Source organism: Dermacentor albipictus, chromosome 9 (assembly GCF_038994185.2).
Source record: "Dermacentor albipictus isolate Rhodes 1998 colony chromosome 9, USDA_Dalb.pri_finalv2, whole genome shotgun sequence".
In the NCBI taxonomy this organism is placed as follows: Eukaryota; Metazoa; Arthropoda; class Arachnida; order Ixodida; family Ixodidae; genus Dermacentor; species Dermacentor albipictus.
The window spans coordinates 11,308,665-11,320,458 of NC_091829.1; the positions used below are offsets into that span (position 1 = coordinate 11,308,665).

At 42.0% G+C, this 11,794-nt stretch overlaps 1 protein-coding gene across 5 annotated transcripts in view; it reads left to right on the forward strand.

Moving 5' to 3' along the window:
* Window positions 1–9,757, forward strand: part of Ndc1 (Nuclear division cycle 1) — a 94,039-nt gene extending 84,282 nt beyond the window's left edge. For all 5 annotated transcript variants that reach the window (XM_065443301.1, XM_065443304.1, XM_065443300.2 and 2 more), the window contains 2 exons: window positions 1,495–1,640; window positions 9,534–9,757. In XM_065443301.1, the coding sequence (XP_065299373.1) occupies window positions 1,495–1,640; window positions 9,534–9,597 (210 nt within the window). In that variant the 3' untranslated portion in view covers window positions 9,598–9,757. The remainder of the gene's footprint in view (window positions 1–1,494; window positions 1,641–9,533) is intronic.
* Window positions 9,758–11,794: the final 2,037 nt, after the last annotated feature.

Below are 11,794 nucleotides of genomic sequence, written 5' to 3' on the forward strand. Positions count from 1 at the left end.
AGGAGTTCACATACTCGTGAACTGTATTAGTTCCTAGCCTTTGCACAGAGTGGAATGAAGAAACAAATAACTATGTCAATATATATGTAGCATGCAAATAGATGCATTCCTGCACAACTGCAGGAATAACAAAAATAATGATGACTTTTTTTCCAAAATTGGCCTGACAACAATTGAAATTATGCCAAGACTGCTAAAGACAATGGGGTACTCTCTCACTAAACTTTTTTTTTAAATCTCCACGTGTATTTCTTTTAGCAGCAAAATTTTGTTTGAAAGGTCCACCTAATTTGTGTATTACATTAATGTAAAGAACGAAATTCGGCGTTATAGTTGTTTCAAAGCATTGCCCGAGTCAGATCACCTGTCATTTAAAACTGTAAGCACAGCCACTATTTTTCTTCGAGTGCTTGTGATTAGTTTACAGTCAGCGGGAATTCAGTGGATTCTGGTCTGCCATTTCTGACTACAAGAACAAAGTGCTCTAGCTGACTGAATGCGCAAACTTCTGTGGCATACATGCTGCCTTTATGAAAAGGTTTCGCTATTATGGCCTTATGGTTGTGCAACAGCCACATGAGACCAAGTGCACCAATAGCGTCGGGTTGTGTGTTGCTTCAGCAGAAAAAAATATGAAGTTCAAAAGGTCCATTCTCATTGCAATTGGTTATCAACAAAGGCGTAAAGAAAGTGTCGACAAATTGTGATCTTCAGATAACATCGTAGAAACGTTGACCCTTTGCATCTTTGCGGCATGGTGCTCAGGGCCACTTTTACGGCAACTTAAGCTGTGGGAAGATCGACAGTGATGATGGCAATCTCATGACTTCTGAAATCCATGTGTGATGCTGCGGTTAGACTAGAGGGGTACTCTTATGCTTCAGAAAGCCTGTCTATACTTTTTTTTTTTTACTTTGCGTATGCTGTATTTTTACCGTGAGTATGTTTGAAGTGCTCGTTGTAACAGTACAGTGCTTTCTTTTTATTTAAAATTTATATATTTATATTTTACATTCATATTTGTATATTTGTTTTGTATTTTGTAAAGTTTTCTTTGTATCTGGATGCAGTTTCCATAAATAGGGCAGAAAAATAAAAAGCAATATGCACAGTTCCTGGTAACAGAGAAAGAAATTTTGTGGCGATTTAGCAGTAAATGTGAGAGAAATGCGTTAGGCACGTCTTATCTCTTTGGAGGTCCCGTACCAATGATTTAAATCATCTTCACCACATGGAAAAGTGTTCAGAGGCTCACTCGACGCACGTCCCGCTTCTTCGAAGAGCGAAGTGCAACTGATAATCATCTGAAGCGGATGACCATACCACATTACCGACTTTCCACACTTCGCACATACTTTTTCACACTTTGGCACTCCGAATGCTCATGCATTAATACACTAACTAGCTTAACTGATCATATTCTGAGGTTAGAGCAGCATAGTGCCATTTTGTTTGTGTGGTGTTGCCAAAGACTGGGTGGCAATGTGCATGCAGCTTCTGGAACGCCATGGCAAGCGTTTCTCCATCCTGCGCCGTCCCAACAGCAGCTCAGGGCATGAGCTGCGTTTGGGGAGGGCCTTGGCAGCTGCAGTCTCAACAGGTCTCTACCAGCTGACAACCACTTTTCGACAGCACCTCGGGTAAGTACATAAGGATGTAAGGATAGCGGTGAATTCAAATACTGACTGAAAAATCTTGCTTGTACCATCTCTGTCCGTAAAGTTCTCTAACTTGAGTTCACTGAAAAAAGAACATGCAGATTCACTGCACATGCTGGAAACTATGTTAAGCAATATGGCAACCTAACTGCTTTACAAGTAAAGACAGTGCATAGAATTTTGTTGACTTTGATCCTATGCAAGATGTAATTTCATGCAATGTTTATGTTTATCAACCACAAAGGCCACAACTTTATTCTCATGCAATTTTTTGTGCATGCTCACATGCACACTGCTCACATGCTATGCCAAGATGCAAACTCCAGGCCAGGCAGATGCACAGCGCGAAATGTCCATGCAGTAATGTCACAAGGACGAAAGCAATCTATGATGTTTCTCGAGGGAAAAATGGCGATGACAGATGTATGTACAGAAAAGCATGACATGTATCGGGCAGCATTGCACGATTCTTTAGCTCTTTTGCCATTGTGGCACATAGTAATTCTGGAAGATTCAATTGACCAAGAACAGGCACACACCCAGTGGCATGTACCGAGTAGCTAAATAAAAAAAAAATTTGTTAAATGCGGTGTACTGCACTTGAACCACGTTATAGTTTGACAGTTCATAACGAAATAGTGGATATAACAAAGTAAATGTAATTCTGCATGAAATCTTCATAGAGATTCATGTTTTTAAAACCTTGTTTTAATGAAGTAAAATTGTTCTGCTAATGGATATAATGGACTAGATTCCTGTCCGAAACCAAAGGTACCGTCCGTGGTGCACCGAGCATGTATATCGATTTCTGTTGGGTTCTGCACTCGTTTGGTGTGGCAGTTCAAAATTCCCGCGTCGAATGCGCTTTCCAGCACCACTGGTCTTTCTTTCACACTGCACTTGTGTGCGCAGTGGCTATGCACAAGCAGCACTTCTTTCTTGTCTTATCGTACCTTTCTTGCTGCGGCACATAGCTGCTGTAGCTAGGCTGCTCGGCGTACCCTTCGATATCGCAATCTTGGAGGCTGCGACACACCACATGTCCATGATGATCTTGTGTGTGACATGCCAATAAACCAGTGCCTCTACTTCTCTTTCTCTCAATGCGGCGAGCTGTACTGGCTGATGCAGCTGGGCAGGACCTCTGAGATCGCTTGAAAACAGCATGAGATAGTTTCGCTTTCACAGGCCGAATGCGACCGCGTATATGGCTGACAGTGTTTCTGGCACTGTGCCAAGCTCTGTCGGCCATACATCTTGACAGGTTCGCAACATCACATGAGAGACTATCTCCAAGAGTCATGGAGCTTGCCTGAGAATGACTCCCCGGCTGTGTAGTCGGTGCCCCGTGATGTGATGTGTGCCACGTGCTGCTTGAACACAACGGACTTGGTTTGCATCACAGCCTGCTAGCTGTTCTTGTCGACCTTGTCACTGTTTCACCAGTTTCAAGACAGTGTGAATGAACCAAGTGGAAAGTGCAAGTGAAAGGCCAAACCAGTGAAACATAAGGACGGTATTCCGTGTTGTCGTGATAGTGACAGCATGTGTGCTGCACACTCTGTCGCGTGTTTCACTTCACTTCACTTTATTACCTTAAAGACCCCGGTTAGGGGGTATTACATAAGGGGTGGGCTTACAAATAAAGGTTACAGAGAGTGATCTCCATGACAAACAAATGCAGTGAATTTGCCCGCAAAAGTTGATGAACACGTAATGGCTGCAATGTCACGGGGAAGGCCATTTCGGTCCACTGCTGTGCGAAGAAAAAATGAGGTCGCAAAAGTAGTGGTGCGAGCACATGCGTGTGCGATTGAGTAAGGATGGGACGTACGGGGAGGTATGCGCGCCGGTGGGATGATGTACGGTGCTTGATTGAGGGAACTGTGAAACAGTTTGTGAAACAAACAAAGACTGGCGATGCGGCGAAGCACAGAATGATTGGCAAGATCAGTTTTATGTTTTAGGGATGATATGCTTATGTCGTATGAATATGAAGAATGGATGAACCTAGTGGCACGATTTTGTACAGATTCTAGTTTGTTTCTTAGGTATACCTGGTGCGGGCTCCAGATGGGCGCTGCATATTTCAGTTTCGATCTGATGAGTGATTTGTATGCGAGAAGTTTTATGTCTGATGGTGCGTGACGCAAATGACGCTTTAAAAAACCGAGGGATCTGTTCCCGGATGATATGATATTGCTGATGTGTGCGTTCCATGAAAGGTCAGAGGATAAGGTGACACCTAGGTGTTTGTATGATTGAACTTGTTCGACAGTGGAGTGAGAGATTAGGTATGAGAATGATAAGGGATTAAGCTTGTTTTGAAAGGAAACGAGCTTGCATTTAGTGGGATTCAGCTTCATTAACCGAAGATCACACCACTGTTTTACAAGGTTAAGGTCATGTTGGAGTGCAGTTTGATCAGAAATCTTTGTAATTGTGCAATAGATGACACAGTCGTCGGCAAATAAATGGATATGGGAAGATACATGTATGGGCAGGTCGTTAATATATATGAGGAATAAGAGGGGTGCGAGTACAGATCCTTGGAGGACGCCTGACGTTACTGGGAGAGAGCTGGAACGGCTATTTTTAATTGAAACTAACTGGGAGCGTTTGTTGAAAAATGCTGTGATCCATGCGAGAAGGTTAGGGTGGAAATTCAGCTGGGAGAGTTTTAGTATAAGGCATATAGGTATAGGTATATATTCCGAAGAGTCTTTACTGTTTTATTAAAATTTTATTGCATGCATGGCCACGTCCTGTTTCAGCATTCTGTGTCTTGTTTGCATGTTTTAAGTTGTGCAATCCACTAGGAATATGCTGCAGTAAAGGACAATAGTCGATATAACGAAGTAATTTCAGCTTCCCTTTCAGCTTTGTTATAACGAGGTTCTAGTGTATTCCAATAATAGGTTGGTGTGTTTGAGAAATTTTTATGAGCCAGCAATATACGTTCTGGTTTTAATAGGAATTAATTTTTTTGTTGCACAGAACAGGGAGATGTGCTTACTTGCACTACTTTGTTGGTCACTGTACAGGGTGTATACGGTCGACTTCCATTCTTTCGACCTTGGCAAGACCGTGAAAATTGATCAAATTGTCCGGCAGGTCAAATTAAACAAAATGCACAGAATACGCTGAAGCCCACCTTTTGTTCATTTGGCAGCATTTTCCCGATACTAAGAAGCTCCCGAGTTGAACATGTGCCAACTTTGAGTTTGAAGTTGACGACTAATGTAAAAATGACATTAAAGCACCTTAGCAATGTACAGATGTAATGTGCACCCAATTTTTTGTCTAGAAAAATGTACCATGCCTTTAATTCTGGGAATATGAAGAGAACAAAACTAATGAACTTTACCTTTGCAGAATTGAAGTTTATTTGCGCTTAATTTCTACCATCATCAGTCTCAGAAAGCACTTTATTGCTGCCTGTGAATCACATGTCCTCCGTATGGCCCATTGTGCATTTGATATTCTGGATTTGTCAAACGACTCCGCAATACTCGCAAGCGGGATCGTGTCCCCTGCCTAGACTAACCACTTGGAAGTTCTTGGCCATTGTTGTGAAAAAAACAAAAACAAATATTGCTTGGACATATTGCTGGCCAGAAGTAAGCCAATTGCTGGGATACCTCAGTACCACACCAGTGGTGCTATTCACCAATGGTGGTTGAACCTGAAATTGAGCACACATAGTGTGGACTAATGAGGCAATTTAACTAAAGTAATGTGGTGTCCTGCAATTAGCCAGCTGACAATTTTTTCCCAGTGCCATATACTTGTTGGTTTTCCTGTAGACTAACATTGTAGAATGGCAAAGTGCTTGCATCTGGCTATAAAGCTTTCAGTCAAAATTATGAGTCAAGCGAAAATGGCTGGCCATGCAGTGGCGACTGTTGAGCCGGCATCGCAACTGGTGCCTGTCCAAGTGACAGGTCCACTATTGTGACAGTGCACTTTAGACTATGTACCATGAATGTGAAATGGAAAACCATACAACACCATGTTAAAATGCAACAATCATTCCAGCTGCTGGAAAAGTTGCTACTGAGGTATAGAAAGGACACTAAAGGCAAATATGTCAATGTGAACTATTAAAATACCATTCCAGAAACCCTGCAGCACATGTGTTGTGCCAAGAAAGTGCTTAGTTTAAGAGAAAATGCATCTGAAGGGTTTGCATTCCTCTAGTGCAATCAAACCATCTGCCACGAGCGAGGAGGTAGGATGTTGCATTTGCCATCATGCCTTGTGCTGTTTGTGAGGAAAACGGTGCGTACAGCCGGCACTGTGTTTTTTTTTTTTTTGTCTAAAATGCGACACATGGCCAGAAATCCAGTGATGACAACAGCTGAAAGCATCCCAAGACATCTCATGGACGTGATATTTTTTGCCTGCTTGCAGAAATTTCGCTTATCACTGTGTAGTGTAATCGGCATGATTGCATAACAGCATGACAGCAACCAGTGTGCCTGCTTCGATCTGAATTCATTATTGCTGTTTGCTCTCCTCCGTGACAGCAAGAAATAAGTGGTAAAATGAGCCATCACTTCGTCTCATCTCCCACTGAGTACAAAATATCCAAGATTGAGTGTGTGCGCAATCTTGGAGGCCATGGATTCATGAAAGTTTTCTCATCTCAAGTTATCAGGTGGCGCCACAGCATTTACCATTGTCTGCATGGAGTGCATCTTTACTGGCGACGGCAGCATATTGAAACTAGATCTAGTACCCTCTGGGTAAAATGCTGGCCTCACGGCACGTTTGAGATTCCTGTACGGTCATACAACAATATTTATTCGGACAACAATGAAAATTTGTCATTACTTCTATTTGGGATGTCACGCCCATGTCTCCTGCAGCAAGACACGACAGTGCTACAGGGTCCATCTGTCACACTACCATTACTTGAATATTGTGTGAATGTGGTTGACTCATTAGTGTGAGCTTTGCAAGACAGCGAAACAAGCGCAGTACCATGCGATACAGAAACTACCAAGCATGAGAGCACAGGTGGCACGGGGTCGAGCGAAAACTGAATATTTTGACCATCCGCTGCATCGTTGTCAACGGTGACATCAATGAGTTCTTTTTTCCAGACTTGTACACATTGCTGAAAAAAAGTAACTGATTACAAGTACAGTTACTTCTTTCAAAAATCCAAAATCAAGAAAGGGGCTGGCAGATGGAATAGCATACTGTGGTATAAAGTTTGTAAACAGTGATAAGGTGCCTCAGAAAGGCTGGCCAATGTTTCGATAGGAGGAACTATCTTGGTCAAAGGCAGCCTCGTCATCCTCGGCATGTTAGCTTTGAAGGATTAGAGCAGTGACGTCACATGCGGTTGTTGTCGGTGGTGGCTGGTTATAAAGGGTTATAAAGGGTTATAAAGGGTTATAAGTCCATTATCTCTGGACCATGCGCTCCAGAGATAATGAGCGCATGGTCTTCCAAGGGACGTTAGCCCCAGTAGCTCAACGGGCAGCTGCCTTCCAGTTACCCCATACATTGCGCCCCAGACTCCTTGTCGCCATCTTAACTACTTCAAAATTACTCAACGCATTGCTGCTATGCTACTAAAGTCACTCTTTCAACTCATGCTTATTTTTTTAGGGGGGGGGGGGGTCTTTTGTGTTACTCATGCACTGACCGCCTGACTGGCTCTTCTAAAGCCACAAAAACATGCCCTCAACGACACCCCTGAATGCTCCCTAACCTCTCGCTTCCCCAACACCCTCCCATGCCCCCTTCTTTTTTTTTTCTCTTGTTCTTTCGTCATCTTTTCTTTTTCCTGGTGTCCCCCCTACCCCCGTTTTTTTTTTCTCCTTTTCTTTCTTTTCTTTTCTCCCCGCCTTCCCACTCCCACTCTTGTCCCCTCATCTTGGGAACCACGCTCACAGACGTCGGGTGAAAGCGCTCATTAGGTCTGAAGTCTCTCCCTTAATAACCAGCCGCCGCCGACAACAACCGCACGTGACGCCACTACACTAACCCTTTAAGACTAACATGCCAAGGATGACGAGGCCACCTTTGACCAAGATAGCCTTTCTGAGGCACCTTATCCCTCTTTACAAACTTTATACCACAGTGTTCTTTCAAAAGTGGGATTCAATACGACTACTAGTTACTGCCCTACAAAAGAAAATAAGCAATTAATAAAAAGTAATAGATTTTTAAACACTACTTTCCTCCAGACTTTTATTAACATTGCACAAATACAATAAGTATAATGAGCTGGTCTGGCTCTTTCAATGTGTCCTCTGCAGCTCTTCCCGCATTGTTTATCTTCACTAAGTATTCCTTTCCCAAATTTTATTTGGTAATCTTCCCTTGTTTTCTTGTGAGCTCATCTAGCAGCAATACTGAAAACTCGCTCAATGTGTGTGCTGGAGAGAAGGGCTCTGTAGTAACGTATGAACACTTTTCTCAAACGATTGTCGTTACTCAAGGCCGTGATGCTTGGGTCTGGGTTCTCTATGAAGTGAAGTGCTTCATTGTTGCTGGGGCTAGGGGAAGGCGTTTGCGATTGGGCAGCAATAAACTGAAAAAAAATCATATTAGGTGATTCCCTGGCATCTATGTTTGAAGTGGCCATTGCTCTCAAGCCATTTCAACTTGTCGGCCAACACTTGGTGGACCTCCTCTTGGCACCCTTCAGTCCTTAACCATTTAAACTTAGACTAATTGTAATGGATGCCAGCGAACGTTTAAGTTCCTTGAGAAGGTGTCCAAATATGTAATGTAATTCAATGTAATACTGGATAGTATCAGCCCTAGATATACTGTTGTATTACAAACGCAAAAATAGGTATGTATGAGTCACATAATATCAAACAAATAGAAACATGAATTTACCTGCCAAAAACTCGTCTCTGTCCGAGAAGTCATACACTGCACTAAGTGAGGAAGAATTCAGCAGCAGCTCTTATCATATATGAAAGCCCGCCTATAAGCGCTTCCAGAAGAGAGGCAGAGAAATTGATTACATGGGTTAAGCTGAGAGGTTGGACCTCCTAGAGAAGTGTTCAAATCTGCAAGCCTGTGCCATGTTCACATGATCCAAGCATAGCTGCAGGACGCTGATTGTGGGAAGGAGGTAACCTATATACATGTTTTCATTCCTTTGGGCTCTGTAGTTCCCTCCAAATTTAAGTTTTCAGAGCTGCCTCACCTGTTAGAACTTGTTTTGCCAAAAATGTAACTGGTTATATGTAATTGGTTACTGAAAAAAAGCAATTAAATTACAGGTAATTTTACCGAGTAACCAAAGTGATTGTTGAATTACCAAAAAATGTAATTGATTACAAGTAATTGATTACATGTAAATAATTTGTTATGTACAAATTTGCTTTTCTCCAAGAATTGAATAGAACTGAAGAAGTAGCATTTTCTTCCATCTTATAATGTGACGCAGTGATCTTTTTATAATCATTGCCTTAGTACTAGTGACAGAAGAATTATAGAGTAGTTGCTAAATCATCAGGCTAGTACTAGAATGTCTGTGTTAAATCATGCCCCACATTTACCTCGATTTCTCGCTTGCTAAAGCTCTGTGCTCAATAGTATTGATGCTTTAGGCATCTTTTAGTATTTATTTATTTATTTATTTATTTGGTATTAATATTTAGTATGTTAGTGCACGTTAAAGAACCTCAGGTGGTCGAAATTTCTGGAGTCCCCCGCAACGGTGTGCCTCAAAGTGACATAGGGGTTTTGGCACGTAAAACCCCATAATTTAATTTTTTTTTGTCTTCTTTCCAAGACTTCAAATGACAGAGGGATGTCTGAAATGTTAATTGTAGCTGGTCCATTTTGTCAACTCTAGCCACTGAATTGTGCTTGCATGTGTGTTTCCTTTCATTTCAGTGCAATGGATCTCACAGCAGAAAGTAGGCGACGCCTGAAGCAGTTCACAGAATTCAACAGATGACTTTGTTCATTTCAAAAGAAGCCTTTGTCCCACAATAATTGCCAGTGCCAACACTCACTCTTACGGGCAGATTTTTCTATGATTTGTACATATAAATTTCTCCTAATGTTTCTTTCCTACATTTCTGTCAGCAAATAAATCCTTTCATTATACATAACAAGACGCTGCCTACTGTAATTGCGCCAGGCATTGAAAGTGTGTTACTTATTGGGAGACGAGTAGCACTTGTAGGAAGCAGATGGTCTAATACATATAGACAACAACGCAGCATTCGAAAATTCTACTAGCCCAACAGCCCATATTTCTGGAGACAATAATGCACATTGAAAAGGCACTCGTTTGACCACATGCATTGCCCTGCATTGGCAGGCATGCAGCTCACACATGGAGCTGTGTGCATAAACAATCAATACACTTTGGAAAGAAAGCCATTGTGGCTCATTAACAGACTTATTAGATGGGCTAGTTGGTTGCTGGCTTGATGGAACATGGTTATAACAGCACGTTTTGAGGACAAGACACAGAAAGAATACACATGGCGTCTGTCCTGTATGCATTCTTTCTATGCCTTGTCCTCAAAACACGCTGTTATAACCATGTTCGATCAAGCCATTGTGGCTTGTCCACTGCACGAGAGGAAAGGGGGTTAACCAAGGGGCTTTTGTTGGCTTCTCATGATGTCATCCACTGCATGTAAGTTCATTGCAGGGTATGCTTTCCTCATGGTGGGCCACTTGTCTGGCAGACGTTTTCTTGCCCGATCTTCTACGCATATTGCCATATCATATTGAAGAAAAGAGACACTCCACATGAATACGTTATACAAGATTTTCACCATCTTCAGGGCAGATATAAAGATTGCGTAGAATTTTACATGGATGGTTCTAAAAAACGAAGATGTCGGTGTGAGGGCTGTAACAAAATATTGGAAAATAAGTATTCAAATACCATAGTATGCCTCTGTTTTCACTGCTGAAGTTTATGCTGTATGGACTGTAGTTACAAACTATCACTGACAAGCAAGAAAATACAATCGTATACACTGATTTGTTAAGTACCCTGAAGGCTCTAAATCTGAAATCCGAGTGTGAACCCCTGGTAGGGGACATTTTAAACACGGTGACTTTCAACAAGTGCGGCAGATCAATTAATTTCTGCTGGGTCTCAAGCCATGTTGAGATACCAGGTAATGGAGCAGCAGATAGATGCGCATCCATGGCAGCATACAAAGACATAATGAACACAACATTTCCTTACAGAGGTAGCAGCCAAGCGATTTGGAAGGCCTTGGCATTAAAATGGCAAGACGAATGGGACTCTTGCACAAACAACAAGCTACATCTTGCGAAAAGCGTGCTTGGCGAGTGGAAATCTTGTAATCAACAGGAATTTTTATTGCATTAATTTTATGCTGCCTGCAGATTGGGCGCACACACCTTACTCAAATTTTTTTACTTACGTAAGAAGACCCACCAACGTATGAGAAGTGCCAAGATCATCAGCTTTGCAGATCAGCTTTGCCTTAGTTTTAGGAGATGATACACTAGTACCATTACCTGACCTGCTTAAATTTCTATACAACACTGGCTATTTACACAAGCTAAAAAACAAGACAACTTTCGCTGTTTTTCAATTTTATTTTATAGCACCTTGTGTTTAGTGCAGCATAGCCTGGGTTGCTTTTGTGCCACTAAACCCCATTTACTTATTTACTGTTGAAGTTGGGAGACTATTTTTATAAGCTTAGTTGGTGCGAGGGAAGGAAAGATGCAAGGATGGTGAAACCAGTCCCAAGGTCTACCATCTTGGTAAAATCAATTGAGATATGTGGCATTTGTCAGTTATGTGTGCTTTGTTCCCCTCTTCTTTTAGTTGTTTGTAAAGCATTAATCAAAATTTACCGCTTTATTTAACTTGTAAACAGTGGGAACAGTTTTTGCCAAGAGAGAGGTTGATTGAAGGTGAAGTAGGAAGCAACTTCTCAGCACACGGCTGTTTGTTCTGCCTTCAGATTCGGTGCACTTCTTATTTTGTTGTAGCACAAGCTCAACAAGGACAACAGAAAGGCACATCTGACACACATTAGCGCTGTGTGTGTCAGATGTGCGTTTCTGTTGTCCTTGTTCAGCTTGTGCTACAACAAAATAAGATATGCCGTACCAACAAGCCCCTATAGCTATCCTCATCGGTGCACTTA